Source organism: Pituophis catenifer, unplaced genomic scaffold (assembly GCF_029215685.1).
Source record: "Pituophis catenifer annectens isolate HBS135680 unplaced genomic scaffold, rPitCat1.0.hap2 SCAF_5, whole genome shotgun sequence".
In the NCBI taxonomy this organism is placed as follows: Eukaryota; Metazoa; Chordata; class Lepidosauria; order Squamata; family Colubridae; genus Pituophis; species Pituophis catenifer.
Window position 1 is genome coordinate 104193803 of NW_027256885.1, and position 15530 is coordinate 104209332.

The 15530-nt window shown below is 44.1% G+C and overlaps 1 protein-coding gene across 1 annotated transcript in view; it reads right to left on the minus strand.

Moving 5' to 3' along the window:
- The window catches only part of KANSL1 (KAT8 regulatory NSL complex subunit 1), a 518506-nt gene that overhangs the window by 353612 nt on the left and 149364 nt on the right, over positions 1-15530 (minus strand). The window contains exon 2 of the mRNA XM_070944495.1: positions 1738-1879. Within this exon, the coding sequence (XP_070800596.1) occupies positions 1738-1879 (142 nt within the window). The remainder of the gene's footprint in view (positions 1-1737; positions 1880-15530) is intronic.

Genomic DNA, 15530 nt, shown 5'->3' on the forward strand with positions numbered 1-15530 from the left:
CTCTCATAGAGAGGGGCTTCTCCGGGTGCCGTCGGCCAAACAGTGTCGACTGGCAGCCCCCAGGGGGAGTGCCTTCTCTGTGGTGGCACCTGCTATCTAGAATGAGCTCCCCCCGGAGATACGGAGGATCCCGGATCTACGCACCTTCCGCCACGCCCTCAAGACTTTTTTATTTCAACAGGCCGGCCTGGCCTAACTTTTTCCCTTTTAACTTTTTAAATTGTAAATTTTAAATTTGTCTTAAGTATTGGGGGTGTTTTAATTTGTCCCGGGCCAAATTATCTAATGTGGTTTTATACTGTCTTTTAAATTTTGTAATCTTATGTGTTTTATTTTTTGGCTGTTCACCGTCCTGAGTCCTTCGGGAGTAGGGCGGTATATAAATTTAATAAAATAAAATAAAATAAAATGAGAGCTCAGAGCAAGCGGGTATACCCAATAACAGTCGAGCGCCGGACACTCCAGTAAGCGGCGAGAAGAGCCCAGCGGTCCTAGTGAGGTCGGAGAAGCCCATACTGCAAAGAGAGCCAGTCGGCGCAAGAGGGCCAGTCGTCACTCGTAGTGGCCGATGTTCGTGACCACCTGACAGACTTAATTTGTAGAAAGTGTTGATATTGTTCCCTTTTACAATTTGAACTTTTTACATTGTTTTATATTGTTTTATTATGCGATAGTTGTGTTAATATGAAAAGGGAAGATGTTATAGTTGCTTGGATCAGAACTTTGCATGTTTCACAATGTTTTATAATGTTTATAATGTTTAATAAGGTTTTATAATGTTTTAATAATGTTTAATAATGTTTTAATATGCGATAGTTGTATTAATATGAAAAAGGGAAGATGTTACAGTGGTTATGTCTGCTGTGTTGGCAGGATTAGTCTGAGATGCATTCCCTGCCTCTCAAGGAGCTGCCTTCAGCTGCTCCTGTGAGGTATTTCCGGTTCCTGTCATATGTAGATATATACTTGTAATGATGGCTTATTGGGCGTCTCTCTTACGATTAAACTTCTTGAAACAGCGTCCTCACTTATTGCATCACGGTATGGCATGCTGGTCTGACAGCCGCGGATAGAAAAACATTACAGAGGGTGGTGAGTACATCACAAAACATCATGGGCTGTCCCCTGATACCACAAGATGAGATCTCTAGGGCTCGTTGCCTTAGAAGAGTGAGGAAAATTCTCAGGGACGACTCTCACCCTGGTCACCACTTCTTTACCCTCCTATAGAAGTATAGCCAGCCCCACAAACAGGCTGAAGAACAGTTTATATCTGTGGGCGGTCAGACTCCTGAATGAGAAATAACATCATAACTATGTAGTATGATGGACTTGCAGGGCCGGCGCAATGTGTAACATGTTCACACTGGTGCAATAGGACTGGGTGTTTTGTTAATATGATTTATTGGGTTAGGGATTTTTTGTCTTCACTGTGAGTTGTATTGTGTTGGGGGGGTGCACTGAGGGAGCTCAACCAATCTCATTGTACATATGTTGTGCACTGACAATAAAGATTTGAATTGCTCTGCAACTTCTGCTAAAATATACTTCTAGCGACATTCATGTAGTTACACCTGGTAACAAAAATGTTAAGACAGATGAAACCATAAAATTCTGCTCTCCCCCCCCCCCCACATATGCAATACAAAACTTACATTTTGCAGTATTTTTGCAAATTATATTTGCAGTACTGTAATAATGGGTAAAGTTCCAAAGAAGTAACTTTTCCTTTCTTACCTTGCTGGCTCGAATTTGCTTGTATATCTCTGTTTGCTGCCGGATTCGGTACTCTAAATCTGAGACATGAGCTTGAAGCCAGTTCCAACGACTGACAATAGCAGCTCTGTCTGCTGCCCACTGCCATTCTGACCTTCGCCTCCTGGAAAAAGAGAAATGAGCATTCTGTTTAGATGACTGAACACATGCTGCCCCAATTGAAGAACCACCTGACTACCAGTTTTAGTAGCATAAAAAGAGGGGGTATAATAAATACTTGATTCTACGAAGTTGGAATACATTTTTTTTGCAGACTCCAATAGAGAAGAAGAGCATCTAGATTTCTACTTGATCGTATCTGACTAAAGCACTCCTGACACATTTGCCTAATCTTTTCACAGATCTCTAAACTTTGCAAGTAATTGATTTCATTTATATACTTTTAACAATATTAGACTTCCCTATTTCCTATATTCTTAAATAAATTAAATCTATACAGGTAGTCCTTGATTTACGACCACAATTGAGTCCAAAATTTGCTAAGTGAAACATTTGTTAAGTGAATTTTGCTCAATTTTATGACTTTTCTTGTCACAATTCTTAAACAAACCACTGCAGTTGTTAAGTTAGTAACACGGTTGTTAAGTAAATCTGGCTTCCCCAGTGACTGCTCATTAGAAGGTCACAAAACGTGATCACATGACCCCAGGACACTGCAACCTTCATATATATGTGTCAGTTGCCAAGCATGTGAATTTCGATCACATGACCATGGGGATGCTGCAACAGTTTTAAGTTTGAAAACTGGTCATGAGTCAATTTTTTCAGTGCTGTTGTAACTTTGGCCACTAAACAAACTGTTGTAAGTTAAGAACTACCAGTAGTTGTTCTGATAACATTCCCAATAGAAATGTTGTCATATTGTCCTTGTGTGCTTTCAGCATTCTCTAAAACAATTTATCTTCTAGACCAGGGGTGTCAAACTCAAGGCCCGTGGGCTGCATCCGGCCCGCGGGATGCTTAAATCTGGCCTGTGGGGCCGGCCTGGAAATATCAAAGGACTGGCCCGCAATGCCTCTGCTGGCCAAAATGGGCTGCTGGGGGGCTGCACGGCCCATTTTCGGATGGCAGAGTGCTGCAGGAGGACTGTCTTGGACTGGATTACAATTATGTGGCCTTAAGTAAGTGCCTGATCTGGATAGAAAACAAGCAACATCTTCTGTTAATACTACAGTTTAATGCCAGATTTTACATACTGTAGGTCCATTTAATCTACAATCAACAATCTATTCTGTATTCTATATTCAGTATTTTATTCTGTATTCTATTCTGTATCTATAATTGACAGCCATTTCTATTTACTATCCTGGAAATTTACCTCTGCTGTTAGATCTTGTTTTATCATGTTATTTACGCTATTGTATTTTTATTATTAGTTGAATAATAAAAATACAATAGTATAAATAGCTTTTCTGCCTGGAAAAGCAATTTACTATTAAACAATGGGGTATAAATTTAGAAATAAAAAGTTTAGTGGAATATGAAGAATAAGTAATAAATGTTTGCCAGTAATATCTGGTAGAAGAGATAGGAAAATGGTTATAGAACTGTGGAAAGAAAGAAGAGAAGGGGGAAAAAATCTTGAGCCTGTGACAATTTTTTTTTTATTTTTATTTTATTTTAAATTTATATACCGCCCTTCTCCCTGAGGACTCAGGGCGGTATACAGCCAGAATTAAAAAACATGAAATACAAATATTAAAAACAATTAAAATATATATAAATTTGGCCCAAAATTTATCCAGGAGGACTCCCAGATTGCGAGCCCCTTCTGTGGGGGCCAAAGACTCTCCCCCAATAGTCAGTGATGGAGTCAACTGACTATATCGGGATGCCGGGAGCCACAGCCACTCAGTCTTGGAAGGGTTGAGCTTGAGCCTGTTCCTCCCCATCCAGATCCGCACAGCCTCCAGGCACTGGGACATCACTTCAAGGGCATCATTGGGGTGGCCTGGGGTGGAGATGTACAGCTGGGTGTCATCAGCGTACTGGTGGTATCTCACCCCAAAGCCATGGATGATCTCGCCCAGCGGCTTTACATAAATGTTGAACAGAAGGGGCGAGAGGACCGATCCCTGCGGCACTCCACAGATGAGAGGCCTCGAGGTCGACCTCTGCCCCCCTGCCAACACAAACTGCGACCGGTCGGAGAGAAAGGAGGAGAACCACCGCAACACGGTGCCTCCCACCCCCAACTCTTCCAGCCGGTGCAGCATGATACCATGGTCGATGGTATCAAAAGCCGCTGAGAGATCTAACAGGACCAGAACAGAGGAGCAACCCCTGTCCCGAGCCCTCCAGAGATCATCAACCAACGCGACCAATGCCATTTCTGTGCTGTGCCCAGACCTGAAACCTGACTGGAATGGATCTAGATAAGATGCCCACCATGGCCATGCCCACCTGACCACGACCAACTCTGGCCATCCCCCACCACCTCCCCAGGCCCTCTGAGGTCAAACACATCCCTGATGCGGCCCTCAATCAAATTAAGTTTGACACCCCTGTTCTACACTCCTTATCAACCCTGTATCTCTCCTCCAAAATGGAATGGAAATACAGAACATGTTACTCCAAATAAGGCCTCTGTGCTGCCCCGCACATTCACACACACACACACGTAACTTTGGTTTAGTGAGTTTATTAATATTCCCCAGCAATTCCCTTCACCAAAACCAAGAACTACCCCCATTAATGCCAGCCACAAGCAGACCAATGTTAGTCCACAGAGCAATGGCCAAAGAATCCACCAGACAAACTTAAATCCACCAGGCAAACTTAAATCCACACACAAGAGAGCTCACAAGGCAAGAAAAATCCAGTTTCCAAGGCATGATTCAATTCCAAACACGGGTGTCAATCCATGTTGTGGTTCATCAAATTCAGTTCACCAGAGTCAGATGAGTCAGAGGAGGTGGAGGGGGTGCCTGGGCTAACATCGGAGCCTGCGGAAGGCTCTGATGAGCAAGAGGACTCAGAGCCAGATGCAGAGCAGGGTCCATCTACTCACGCTCAGGCAGAGAGACAGCTGTTTTCGGGGCCTGAGCTGAGCAAAGGGGAGGAACAGCTAGGGCCTGTCCCAAATGTGTGACTGCAGAGAGGAGAGGAGAGGAGAGGAATGGAGGGCTGGGGGCCGGCTCTCCAGGAAAAGTAGATGTTAACAAGCCCCTCCCTGGCTGGAACATAAAGAGGAGGGGTGTGGGAGGCGCCAGTTGCCGTAGACAACCATTCGTGCTACAGGATATTTCCCTCCGTTGGATTTCCTTGCCAGGATTTCTTTGCCAATACCCAGGTTGGTCAGGACTCTTTGTTGAAGTGCTAATTGAGCCTCCCTGCAGGGAACTCAGAGACATTGCAATTAGCTCTGCTGGTGTGAGCAGAGACTGCTACTGCTTGTTGAAACAGCTAAGGACTTGTTACCTGGATTTTTTTCCGTGAACGCAGTTTATTTCTGCCTTGTTAAATAAAAAGGGGTTTTCCTCATGAGTAAGCAGTTGAGTAGTACTCACAAAGGCTGGGTCAGAACAATCCAAAGTGAAGCAACAATCACGATGTCCAGAAAACATACAGCTAGAAAACAAACATGTTCCCAGCAATGCCTCCCTCTGTCTGCTGTGCTAAATAGCCAGCTTCCAGTGCAGCCAATCAAGAAGGGCGAGGCTTTCTCCTCTCGAGTAGTCTGGATGAGCTTCTCTGCTCCTGCCTTTTCTCTGCCCTATGTGTTGTCCGATCAGATGCAAAAAACTGTTCCACCTCCTCCTCACTGACGGTCTGCAATTGCATGCTTTCCCCAGCGAAATCCCTTCCAGACAGCTGTTCCAAGCCATCAATTAACTCAGCTTCTGACGGGCCAGGAACCAGTTCATCCTCCCCCGAGCTGACATCTACAGAGATATCTAGAGAATCATCCGGGGGAGTCATCACAGCCTCATAATATCAAAGAGGGATATTTTTACTAAGATAGATAGATAGATAGATAGATAGATAGATAGATAGATAGATAGATAGATAGATAGATAGATAGATAGATAAGACAGACAGACAGACAGACAGACAGACAGACAGACAGACAGACAGACAGACAGACAGACAGACAGACAGACCTTTATTGTCATTTTTTTACTGTGGGCACACTGGCACACTTTAAAAATGAAATTCTGTTGCCTGCTCTCAAAAGTGTACACATAGATAACACACAACTACACATGCTATATACATACATATATACAGTATATATACCTACATCCATACATATAAATCCATCCATCCATACATCCATACATCCATCCATACATACATACATACATACAATTTAGAACTAAGGAGAAATTTCCTGACAGTTATAACAATTAATCAGTGGAACAACTTGCCTCCAGAAGTTGTGAATGTTCCAACACTGGAAGTTTTTAAGAAGATATTGGATAACCATTTGTCTGAAGTGGTGTAGGGTTATCTTGAATACATATTGGAAAGAGGAAGCTTGAGAGTTCACAAGATTGATACTATATGGAACAAAACTGACCAAATCTGGATGTTCTGCTTCGGATACCACAAAGCCTCCTCCCAGAAGGTAACTGTTGTGACCTAGGCTTAGTGAGTCACTACAAGTCACAATTAGTCCCAAACAAACCTATTTTATTGTAACAGCTGAGAATTACGTTCATTCCCAGCTGAGTCCCAATTAGTTGCAAAACAAGTCCTTCAGAAGAAGTCCTTCGGGATAATCACCAACCTTTATCTTCTTTGACACCCTGCCAAAGGCCTTACTTGGCAAAGCCCCACAAAGTTCAGAAACAAACAAGAGATGCCGACTGGAAAGAGAGTTAGCAACATTGCTTTCCTGCAAAAGGCCCAAGTGCCTTTGTTTCTCTTTTAAGCCTTATGGGAGGGGCCAATCATCTCCTGGCCTTACTCTCGAGTCGTCCCTTTTGCTTTAGCTGCTCTTGCCTTCTGGCAGCTCTGCGCATGCGTGCACTAGGAACAGGCTCCTCCTGTTCCTCTGCCTCTCTGCTGTCTGACTCTGGGGGCTCTGGAGTCCGCACATCACTCCCAGATGGCCCTGGCCCCATCTCTGCCTCTGACGCAGAGCCCTCGTCCAGGCCTTCCCCAGACTCCAGGACTAGCCCATGTTCCTTCCCAGCCTCCTCACTGTCAGACTCCGCTGCCAGCTCCGCAGGCTGCTGGTGGACCACAACAGTAACAAGGAAAACAGTTGTAAAGAGTCTGTATAGCATCCCAGACAATACTGCGGACCATGGTCAAGCATTGCTTATATGCTATGTCCTGGATAGAAGGAAGTGAACTGCCAATAATCTCTGCCATCCTCACCAATCTCTGCATCACCTTCCTTTCCAAAGCAGTAATGCTTCCAAACCAGACTGTAATGCAATATTATTATTATTATTATTATTATTATTATTATTATTATTATTATTATTTCTATGCCGCCCACTCTCCGAGGACTCTGGGTGGTTTACACCAAAGACAGTATACTAAATAGCATATTGCCCCCAACAATCTGGGTCCTCATTTTACCCACCTCGGAAGGATGGAAGGCTGAGTCAACCTTGAGCCGGTGAGATTTGATCCGCTGATCTGCTGAACTAGCAGTCAGCTGAAGTAGCTGCAGTACTGCACTCTAACCACTGTGCCACCTCGGCTCTCGATCGTCCCCCTATAGAAAGTGGTAAGGACAGGGGAAAGAAGATGTACTTTTCTCATGCAACGCAGAAAATGCAGGTGCTGCTGTGCCTGCTTCACCAGTGTCTCGCTGTTGAGAGACCAAGCCAGCCTACTCATTAGCTGCACACCCAGAAACTTGATGCTGCTAACCACCTCCACAGATAAATCATTAATACTCAGAGGTGTGGCACTGTGGCTGTGCCTGCCTTTTCTGAAATCCGCAATGATCTCTTTAGTTTTTCCAACATTTAAAACAAGGCTGTTTTTATTACACCAGTTCACCAAATCATCTACCTCCTTGCAGTAAGCACCCTTATTGTCATCTTGAATAAAGCCCACTACTGTTGTATCATCCACATACTTCACAATATGGTTGGTGACAAACCTTGCACAACAGTCATGGGTCAACAGGGTTAACAACAGCAGACTTAGGACACAGCCCTGAGGAGAACCTGTGCTCAAGAAAATGGTGTTAGAAATATTGGTCCCAACTCGGACATACTGGGGCCTATCAATAAGAAAATCAAGAATCCAGTTGCACAAAGGAATAGTAAAGCCTAAAAGGCCCAGTTTGTCTACTAGATGCTGAGGAATGATTGTATTAAATGCCAAACTGAAGTTGACAAACAGCATTTGCACATGAGTATTTCTTTCCTCTGAGTGCTCCAAGCTCAGATGGAGAACAGAAGAAACAGCATCCTCTGCAGAGCAATTTGGATGGTAAGCAAACTGAAGCGATTCAAATGTTGGAGGGAGGTTACATACAGGTGAAACTCGAAAAATTAGAATATCGTGCAAAAGTTCATTTATTTCAGTAATGCAACTTAAAAGGTGAAACTAATATATGAGATAGACTCATTACATGCAAAGCGAGATAGTTCAAGCCTTGATTTGTCATACTTTTGATGATTATGGCTTACAGCTCATGAAAACCCCAAATTCACAATCTCAGAAAATTAGAATATTACATGAAATCAATAAAACAAGGATTGTACATAGAACAATATCGGACCTCTGAAAAGTATAAGTATGCATATGTACTCAGTACTTGGTTTGGGCCCCTTTTGCATCAATTACTGCCTCAATGCGGCGTGGCATGGATGCTATCAGCCTGTGGCACTGCTGAGGTGTTATGGAAGACCAGGATGCTTCAATAGCGGCCTTCAGCTCTTCTGCATTGTTCGGTCTCATGTCTCTCATCTTTCTCTTGGCAATGTCCCATAGATTCTCTATGGGGTTCAGGTCAGGCGAGTTTGCTGGCCAATCAAGCACAGTAATCCCATGGTCATTGAACCAGGTTTTGGTACTTTTGGCAGTGTGGGCAGGTGCCAAGTCCTGCTGGAAAATGAAGTCAGCATCCCCATAAAGCTCGTCTGCGGAAGGAAGCATGGAGTGCTCCAAAATCTCCTGGTAGATGGCTGCGTTGACCCTGGACTTAATGAAGCACAATGGACCAACACCAGCAGATGACATGGCTCCCCAAATCAACACAGACTGTGGAAACTTCACACTGGACTTCAAGCATCTTGCAGTGTGTGCCTCTCCATTCTTCCTCCAGACTCTGGGTCCTTGGTTTCCAAATGAGATGCAAAAGCTGCTCTCATCAGAAAAGAGGACTTTGGACCACTGAGCAACAGACCAGTTCTTTTTTTCTTTAGCCCAGGTAAGACGCTTCTGACGTTTGTTGTTCAGGAGCGGCTTGACAAAGAATACGACATTTGAAGCCCATGTCCAGGATCCATCTGTGTGTGGTGGCTCTTGATGCACTGACTCCAGTCTCTGTTCACTTTTTGTGAAAGTCCCCAACACTTTTGAATGGCCTTTTCCTGACAATCCTCTCCAGGCTGCGGTCATCCCTGCTGCTTGTGCACCTTTTTCTTCCACACTTTTCCCTTCCACATAACTTTCTATTAATGTGCTTTGATACAGCACTTTGGGAATATCCAACTTCTTTTGCAATTACCTTTTGAGGCTTTCCCTCCTTATGGAGGGTGTCAATGATGGTTTTCTGCACAACTGTCAGGTCAGCATTCTTTCCCATGATTGTGATTCCTACTGAACCAGACTGAGAGACCATTTAAAGGCTCAGGAACCCTTTGCAGGTGTTATGGCTTAATTAACTGATTAGAGTGGGACACTTTGAGCCTAGAATATGGAACCTTTTCACAATATTCTAATTTTCTGAGATTGTGAATGTGGGGTTTTCATGAGCTGTAAGCCATAATCATCAAAAGTATGACAAATCAAGGCTTGAACTATCTCGCTTTGCATGTAATGAGTCTATCTCATATATTAGTTTCACCTTTTAAGTTGCATTACTGAAATAAATGAACTTTTGCACGATATTCTAATTTTTCGAGTTTCACCTGTATAATAATGTCCTTTATCAGCCTCTCAAAACATTTCATAATGATGTAAGTAAGTGAAAAGTCTTAAGATACTATGCTAATACTGCTCTAAAATGCCCTTGGCCTTTTGTGTAAATATTTTTAAAGAAATCACATTGAAAGTAGCTGATAAAAATGATGGGGGACCTTCTTGTTAATATTTTCCAATATTACAAAAAGTAGCATTATCAACAGAGACAAAGAAGTATTCACAGTATGTCTCCTCAACTCCATTCAATGTAGGACTATGTTTTATATTTCCCCTTCATGGATCACTGCCTTGTCGTGCAGCTCAAAGAAGCTACAAGCTAAGCTGTGCAGGGCCACCCAAGACAGACAGGTCATAGTGGGGAGCTCTGACAAAACATGGTCCAATGGAGAAGGAAATGGCAACCCACTCCAGTATCCTTGCCAAGAAAACCCCATGGACAGTACCAAAAGGCTAAAAGATAAACCCCTCAGGTTGGAAGGTATCCAATATGCTACTGGGGAAGAACAGAGGGTAATTACAAGTAGCTCCAAAAAGAGAGAAGTGGCTGGGCCAAAGCCAAAAGCTCAGCTGTGAATGTGTCTGGTGGTGAAAGGAAAGTCTGATGCTGTAAAGAGCAATATTGCATAGGAACCTGGAATGTAAGATCTATGAATCAAGCCAAGGTAAGCTGGATGTGGTCAAACATGAGATGGCAAATTGAACATTGATATCTTGGGAATCTGTGAACTAAAGTGGACAGGAATGGGCAAATTTAATTCAAATGACTATTATATCTACTACTGTGGGCAAGAATCCCTTAGAAGAAATGGAGTAGCCCTCATAGTTAATAAAAGAGCAGGAAAAGCAGTATCAGGGTACAATCTCAAAAATGACAGAATTATCTTGGTTCGAATCCAAGGCAAGCCATTCAACATTGCAGTAATCCAAATCTATGCCCCAATCACTGATGCTGAAGAGGCTGAAGTTGTCCGGTTAAATGAAGACGGGAAGAAGGGAAAAGAGAAAGGGAGAAAGAGAAACATACCCAACCGAATACAGATTTCCAGATAATAGCAAGGAGAGATAAGGCGGCCTTCTTAAATGAGCAATGCAAAGAAATAGAGGAAAACAACAGAATGGGAAAAACTAGAGATCTCTTCAAGAAAATTGGAGATATGAAGGGAATGTTTTTTTGCAAAGATGGGCATGATAAAGGAAAAAAATGGTACAGATATAACAGAAGCAGAAGAGATTAAGAAGAGATGGCAAGAATACACAGAAGAACTATACAAGAAATATATTTTTATATATATATATATATATATATTATTTTTTAGTATAATAATTCCATCTTCCATTTAAACAGAGTGTCGTCTGGGTACAAATATCTTTGTGCAGTAATAATCAAAGTTTACAACAATATTCATTGCATTAATATTAATTCTCTGATTTTACAATATGTTCTGACCTAGGCTTCCCCAGCAGCACGAAGCCGAGTCCTCATCCCGATAAACCCCTTTTATTTAATTTACAGTGAATTCCTCTCCAACAAAGTCTTTCCTCTCCTACAGTCTTTCAAGATAATTCACAATTACCGACCTTTATCAGGCTTGGAGAGTGGCCAGGCTGATATCTTTCAGACTCCACACTGTAACCGACAATACCTGGCAAGAATGCAGGAACAGATCTTCACCCAAATGAACTAAATTGTCTCCTGCAAACTCCCCTCCCCTTCGCTCCTCTTTATTCCCTATGGGAGGGGCCGTTCACCGTCCACCGGTGGCTTTACTCCTGAGTCGACACTTGTTCCTTAGCTGTTCTCTTCTCTTGGCAGGATCCAGCTGTTCTTCTGCCTCACTGATGTCCGACTCCGAAGGCAACTGACAACTGTCAAACGGCCCTGGCCCCATCTCTGCCTCCGATGCAGAGCCCACATCAGAGCCTTCCCCAGACTCCAGGACTGGCCCATGTTCCTCCCCAACCTCCTCACTGTCCGAATCTGCTGCCAGATCCGCTGGCCGCTGGCAGGCCACAACACAATACTAATATTGAACATAATAAATATATTCATTTCTCCCTCTTAACATACCTTCTAATAAGAATATAATAGTAATAATAAACATAATAATCCTAATAGTCATAATAATCATCATCATCATAGTGTTTACGACAAGAAAGATCTTAATGTCCCTGATAACCATGACGGTGTGATTGCTGACATCCTGGAATGCAAAGTCAAGTGGGCCTCAGGAAGCATTACCAACAACAAAGCTAGCAGAGGTGACGGTATTCCAGCTGAGCTATCTAAAATCCTAAAAGATGATGCTGTTAAAGTGCTGCACTCAATATGCCAGCAAATTTGGAAAACTCAACAATGGCCACATTCCAATCCAAAAAAAAAGGCAATGCTAAAGAATGTTCACACTACCGTACAATTGCACTCATTTTGTACGTCAGACAGGTCGCTGGCATTCCGCCTCTTATGGCACCATCCAACTGGAAAACACCTTGGGCTGCCTCAGTCTCCTCAGCCTCATCCCCAGCTTCTCTATCACCTGGGGGCTAACCAAGGACCTGGTGCAATACGAGTGCAGTAGGGCCATGAGGAACCCCCTTACTCCTCTGGACGCCACCAAAATCTCCACCCTGGCTGTCATAGGGATGATGTTGCCACTTACCATCAGGTCATCTTCCCCCTTGCTGTCGCTTTCGTAGAAGACCAGGCCCGGTTTGGTGGGAGTTGGAGTTCCCTCCTCACTGGATTGAGGAGAGAGCTCCATGACCTGCTTTCCTATGCGTGTCTTCTCTTTTGGCTTTGTGAGGGGGGGATTTTTCTTCTTCAACTGGCTCGGAGGTGGGGCAATGGTAGCCAGGTGCAGTGCGAGGCACTTGGCTGCTTGATGGCCCTCCTTTTCCGCAGCAAAAGCAAGCTCCTGGGCTTTGGAAAGGCTTCCTTCCTTTGATCGGAGACTCACCTCCCCTTCCTCCTCTGGGGGCCAGTCACTTCTCAGGCGCTTGGCGGGGCCAGCTTTCCTGCATGGTGTGTTCACAATACTCCATTAGGTCAATCTCCACTTCAGTGGCCACTCGGTACCATGCCCCCAGGGTAGGCAGTTGTGGTATAGTTCTTTGTTTAGTCATTCCTGAAATTGGTAAACCAGCATGCACTGCGTAAGTCTTGGATGTACTCCGTCCTCTGCCGCTTGTCCTCTGCGTCGAGCTGCCATAGGGTCTTCAAACCGCTCTCGCAGTGCTTGCATGAAGGTGACCAGGTCAGTCAGCTCCGAAGCCCCCTCATCATGCAGAGACACCTACCATCCGGAAGCACTCCCTTCCAGGCTGGACATGCCAGCATGAACCAGGGCTGCATCGTCTGGGTACATCACTCAGTAGCACTCCATATAGTGCCACGTCTGAGCCAGGAAATGGGCCAGGTGGTCTGGGCATCCGTCAAAGCAGACCACCGAGGGGGTGATGGCCACTCCTCCCGCACCAGGATGTACCCTGGCTGCAAGTTAGCTGCTGCTGCCAGCACAGGGGCCCCAGCCACCTTTGGAACCATCAGGACTGTCTGCTGCAACATCTGAGGTGGGGTGGCGGGGCCAGCTGCTACCGCCACCTACGCCACAGCTCCAGCCATCCCTGTTGGCGTTGGTACGGTTGGCTGTAGGAGGGGGAGATGGGGTAGCCACCACCGTTGGCTTCACTTCTCCCGCCCCGGTTACTGCCACCGTGGTTCCTGGTGATGTAGCCGGCCGACTCTCCAAACCATCAAACTTCTCTCTCAGCTGCTCCATTGATGGGCTGTGGGTAGTGACCGGAAGCTTCCACTCAAGCTGGTTTGTCCCACTTGGCCAGTCGCCTCATTTTCCACCTGCTCCCTTGAACCATGTTGACTCCTGAGGGACTCTGCTTCCGCCACCTTGCCCAGGGGTTTTTGGCCCCTGGGACAGGGTGTCCTTCACCCACTCTCTTCTGCTCGCAGGCTGCTGCTCGTATCTCTTGGCCTTCTGTTTGGGACATGCGCTGGCCAGCTGTGCCCCTGCTCCAGCTTGGAGCATTGCCGGAACCTCCCAGGCCAGGATTTCTCCTGGCTTCTTCCTCTCCTCCAAATCTTTGTCTGCCATCGAAATCTCAGTTGACTTTTCAGTGCAAACTCTCTGTTTTGGGAAAGCGTCTGTTTGGCTAAGAAGGCTCTCATTGTTCGACCTTGAGGTGTTGAGATTCTCCCAGGCCATAGATGGTACACATGAATTCCCCAATTCCCTCCCATTCCAATCATTCCTTCCCCCCCCCTTTCTGTTGTCAAGCTGCGAGAAAAAGTTGTAGAGGGAGTTGACAAAAGGTTTATACACAAATATTGCAGACTAGCACTAACCTCAGTCTTTTTCATTTCCTAATTATACACATAAATAGTCCACCCTTATTATAATATATCTCACACATAAACATATTGTGTGGTTTCACTCATTAATATCAGAGTTTGAAGGATTCTCAAAGGTCAGTTTAGATTATTAGTTGGGACTATCAAGAAGTTCTATTGTGAAAATCTGTTCTTTTAATCTGAACACATTGCTTCTTAATAATTTCTTTACCTGACCAAACATCCACAGCTTCTCTATGTCACAATACAGGCAGTCCTCGATTTACAAGAGTTTGTTTAGTGACCGTTCAAAGTTACAACAGCACTGAAAAAATTGACTCATGACCGTTTTTCAAACTTAAAACTGTTGCAGCATCCCTATGATCATGTGATCAAAATTCAGGTGCTTGGCAACTGGTTCATACTTATGACAGTTGTTGTGTCCCAAGGTCATGTGCTCACCTTTTGCGACCTTCTGATAAGCAAAGGCAATGGGGAAACCAGATTCACTTAACAACCGTGTTACTAACTTATCAAATGCAGTGACTCACTTAACAAAAATGTGTCAAGAAGGGTCGTAAAATGGGGAAAAACTCACTTAACAAATGTCTCACTTAACAACAGAAATTTTGGGCTCAATTGTGGTCATAAGTCAAAGACTACTTGTACAGATAGTCCCCAGGTTAAGTCATCCGACTTATGGACAACTCATATGAAAAATGGTGGACAGTGTTCTCCTTCCCTTGAGCTAACAAACTGTTGAAGCTGTCCAAAGTTTTAATGAATTGCTGAAGCTGCAGGTTTTTAATATACAGCCTGCTTTCAGCAGTTCATGAAAACACTGCATAGCTTCAGTGGTTTGTCAGCTCAAGGAAGGAGAATGCTTTCTGCCATTTTTAGTAACAGGCAGCCCATCTTAAGTACAACTTCCCACTTACATAGAAATTCAAGTTAAAGACAGACTTAGGAACAGAACTCATTCCAGCCTGTTCCAGCCTGTTGTACTGTTTGTTGCTGAGTAGCAGTATAACAGTTATCACATAGTTTATATTCTCAAATACTCTGATTCACAAATGCCACAGCTGATTGTTTGCCATGTTAAAGAAAAGCCATTTACCATAGATTTGTATAATTTTAACAAGGGTTTTCTCCTCCCCCCCCCCTCCATTTCTTCTACAGGGCACTTATATCTCCCAGCCATCAGAAAAACTTTGTATATTCATTAGTAATACCCAAGAGTCTCTACCTGCTAAAACCTATAGAGTGCCAAGACCATTCAATGGAGTCATTAACACGTAAGGTTCTTGCTAAATCTCTCCTTAAGAAAATATAACTTTAAGAAAGGTACTTC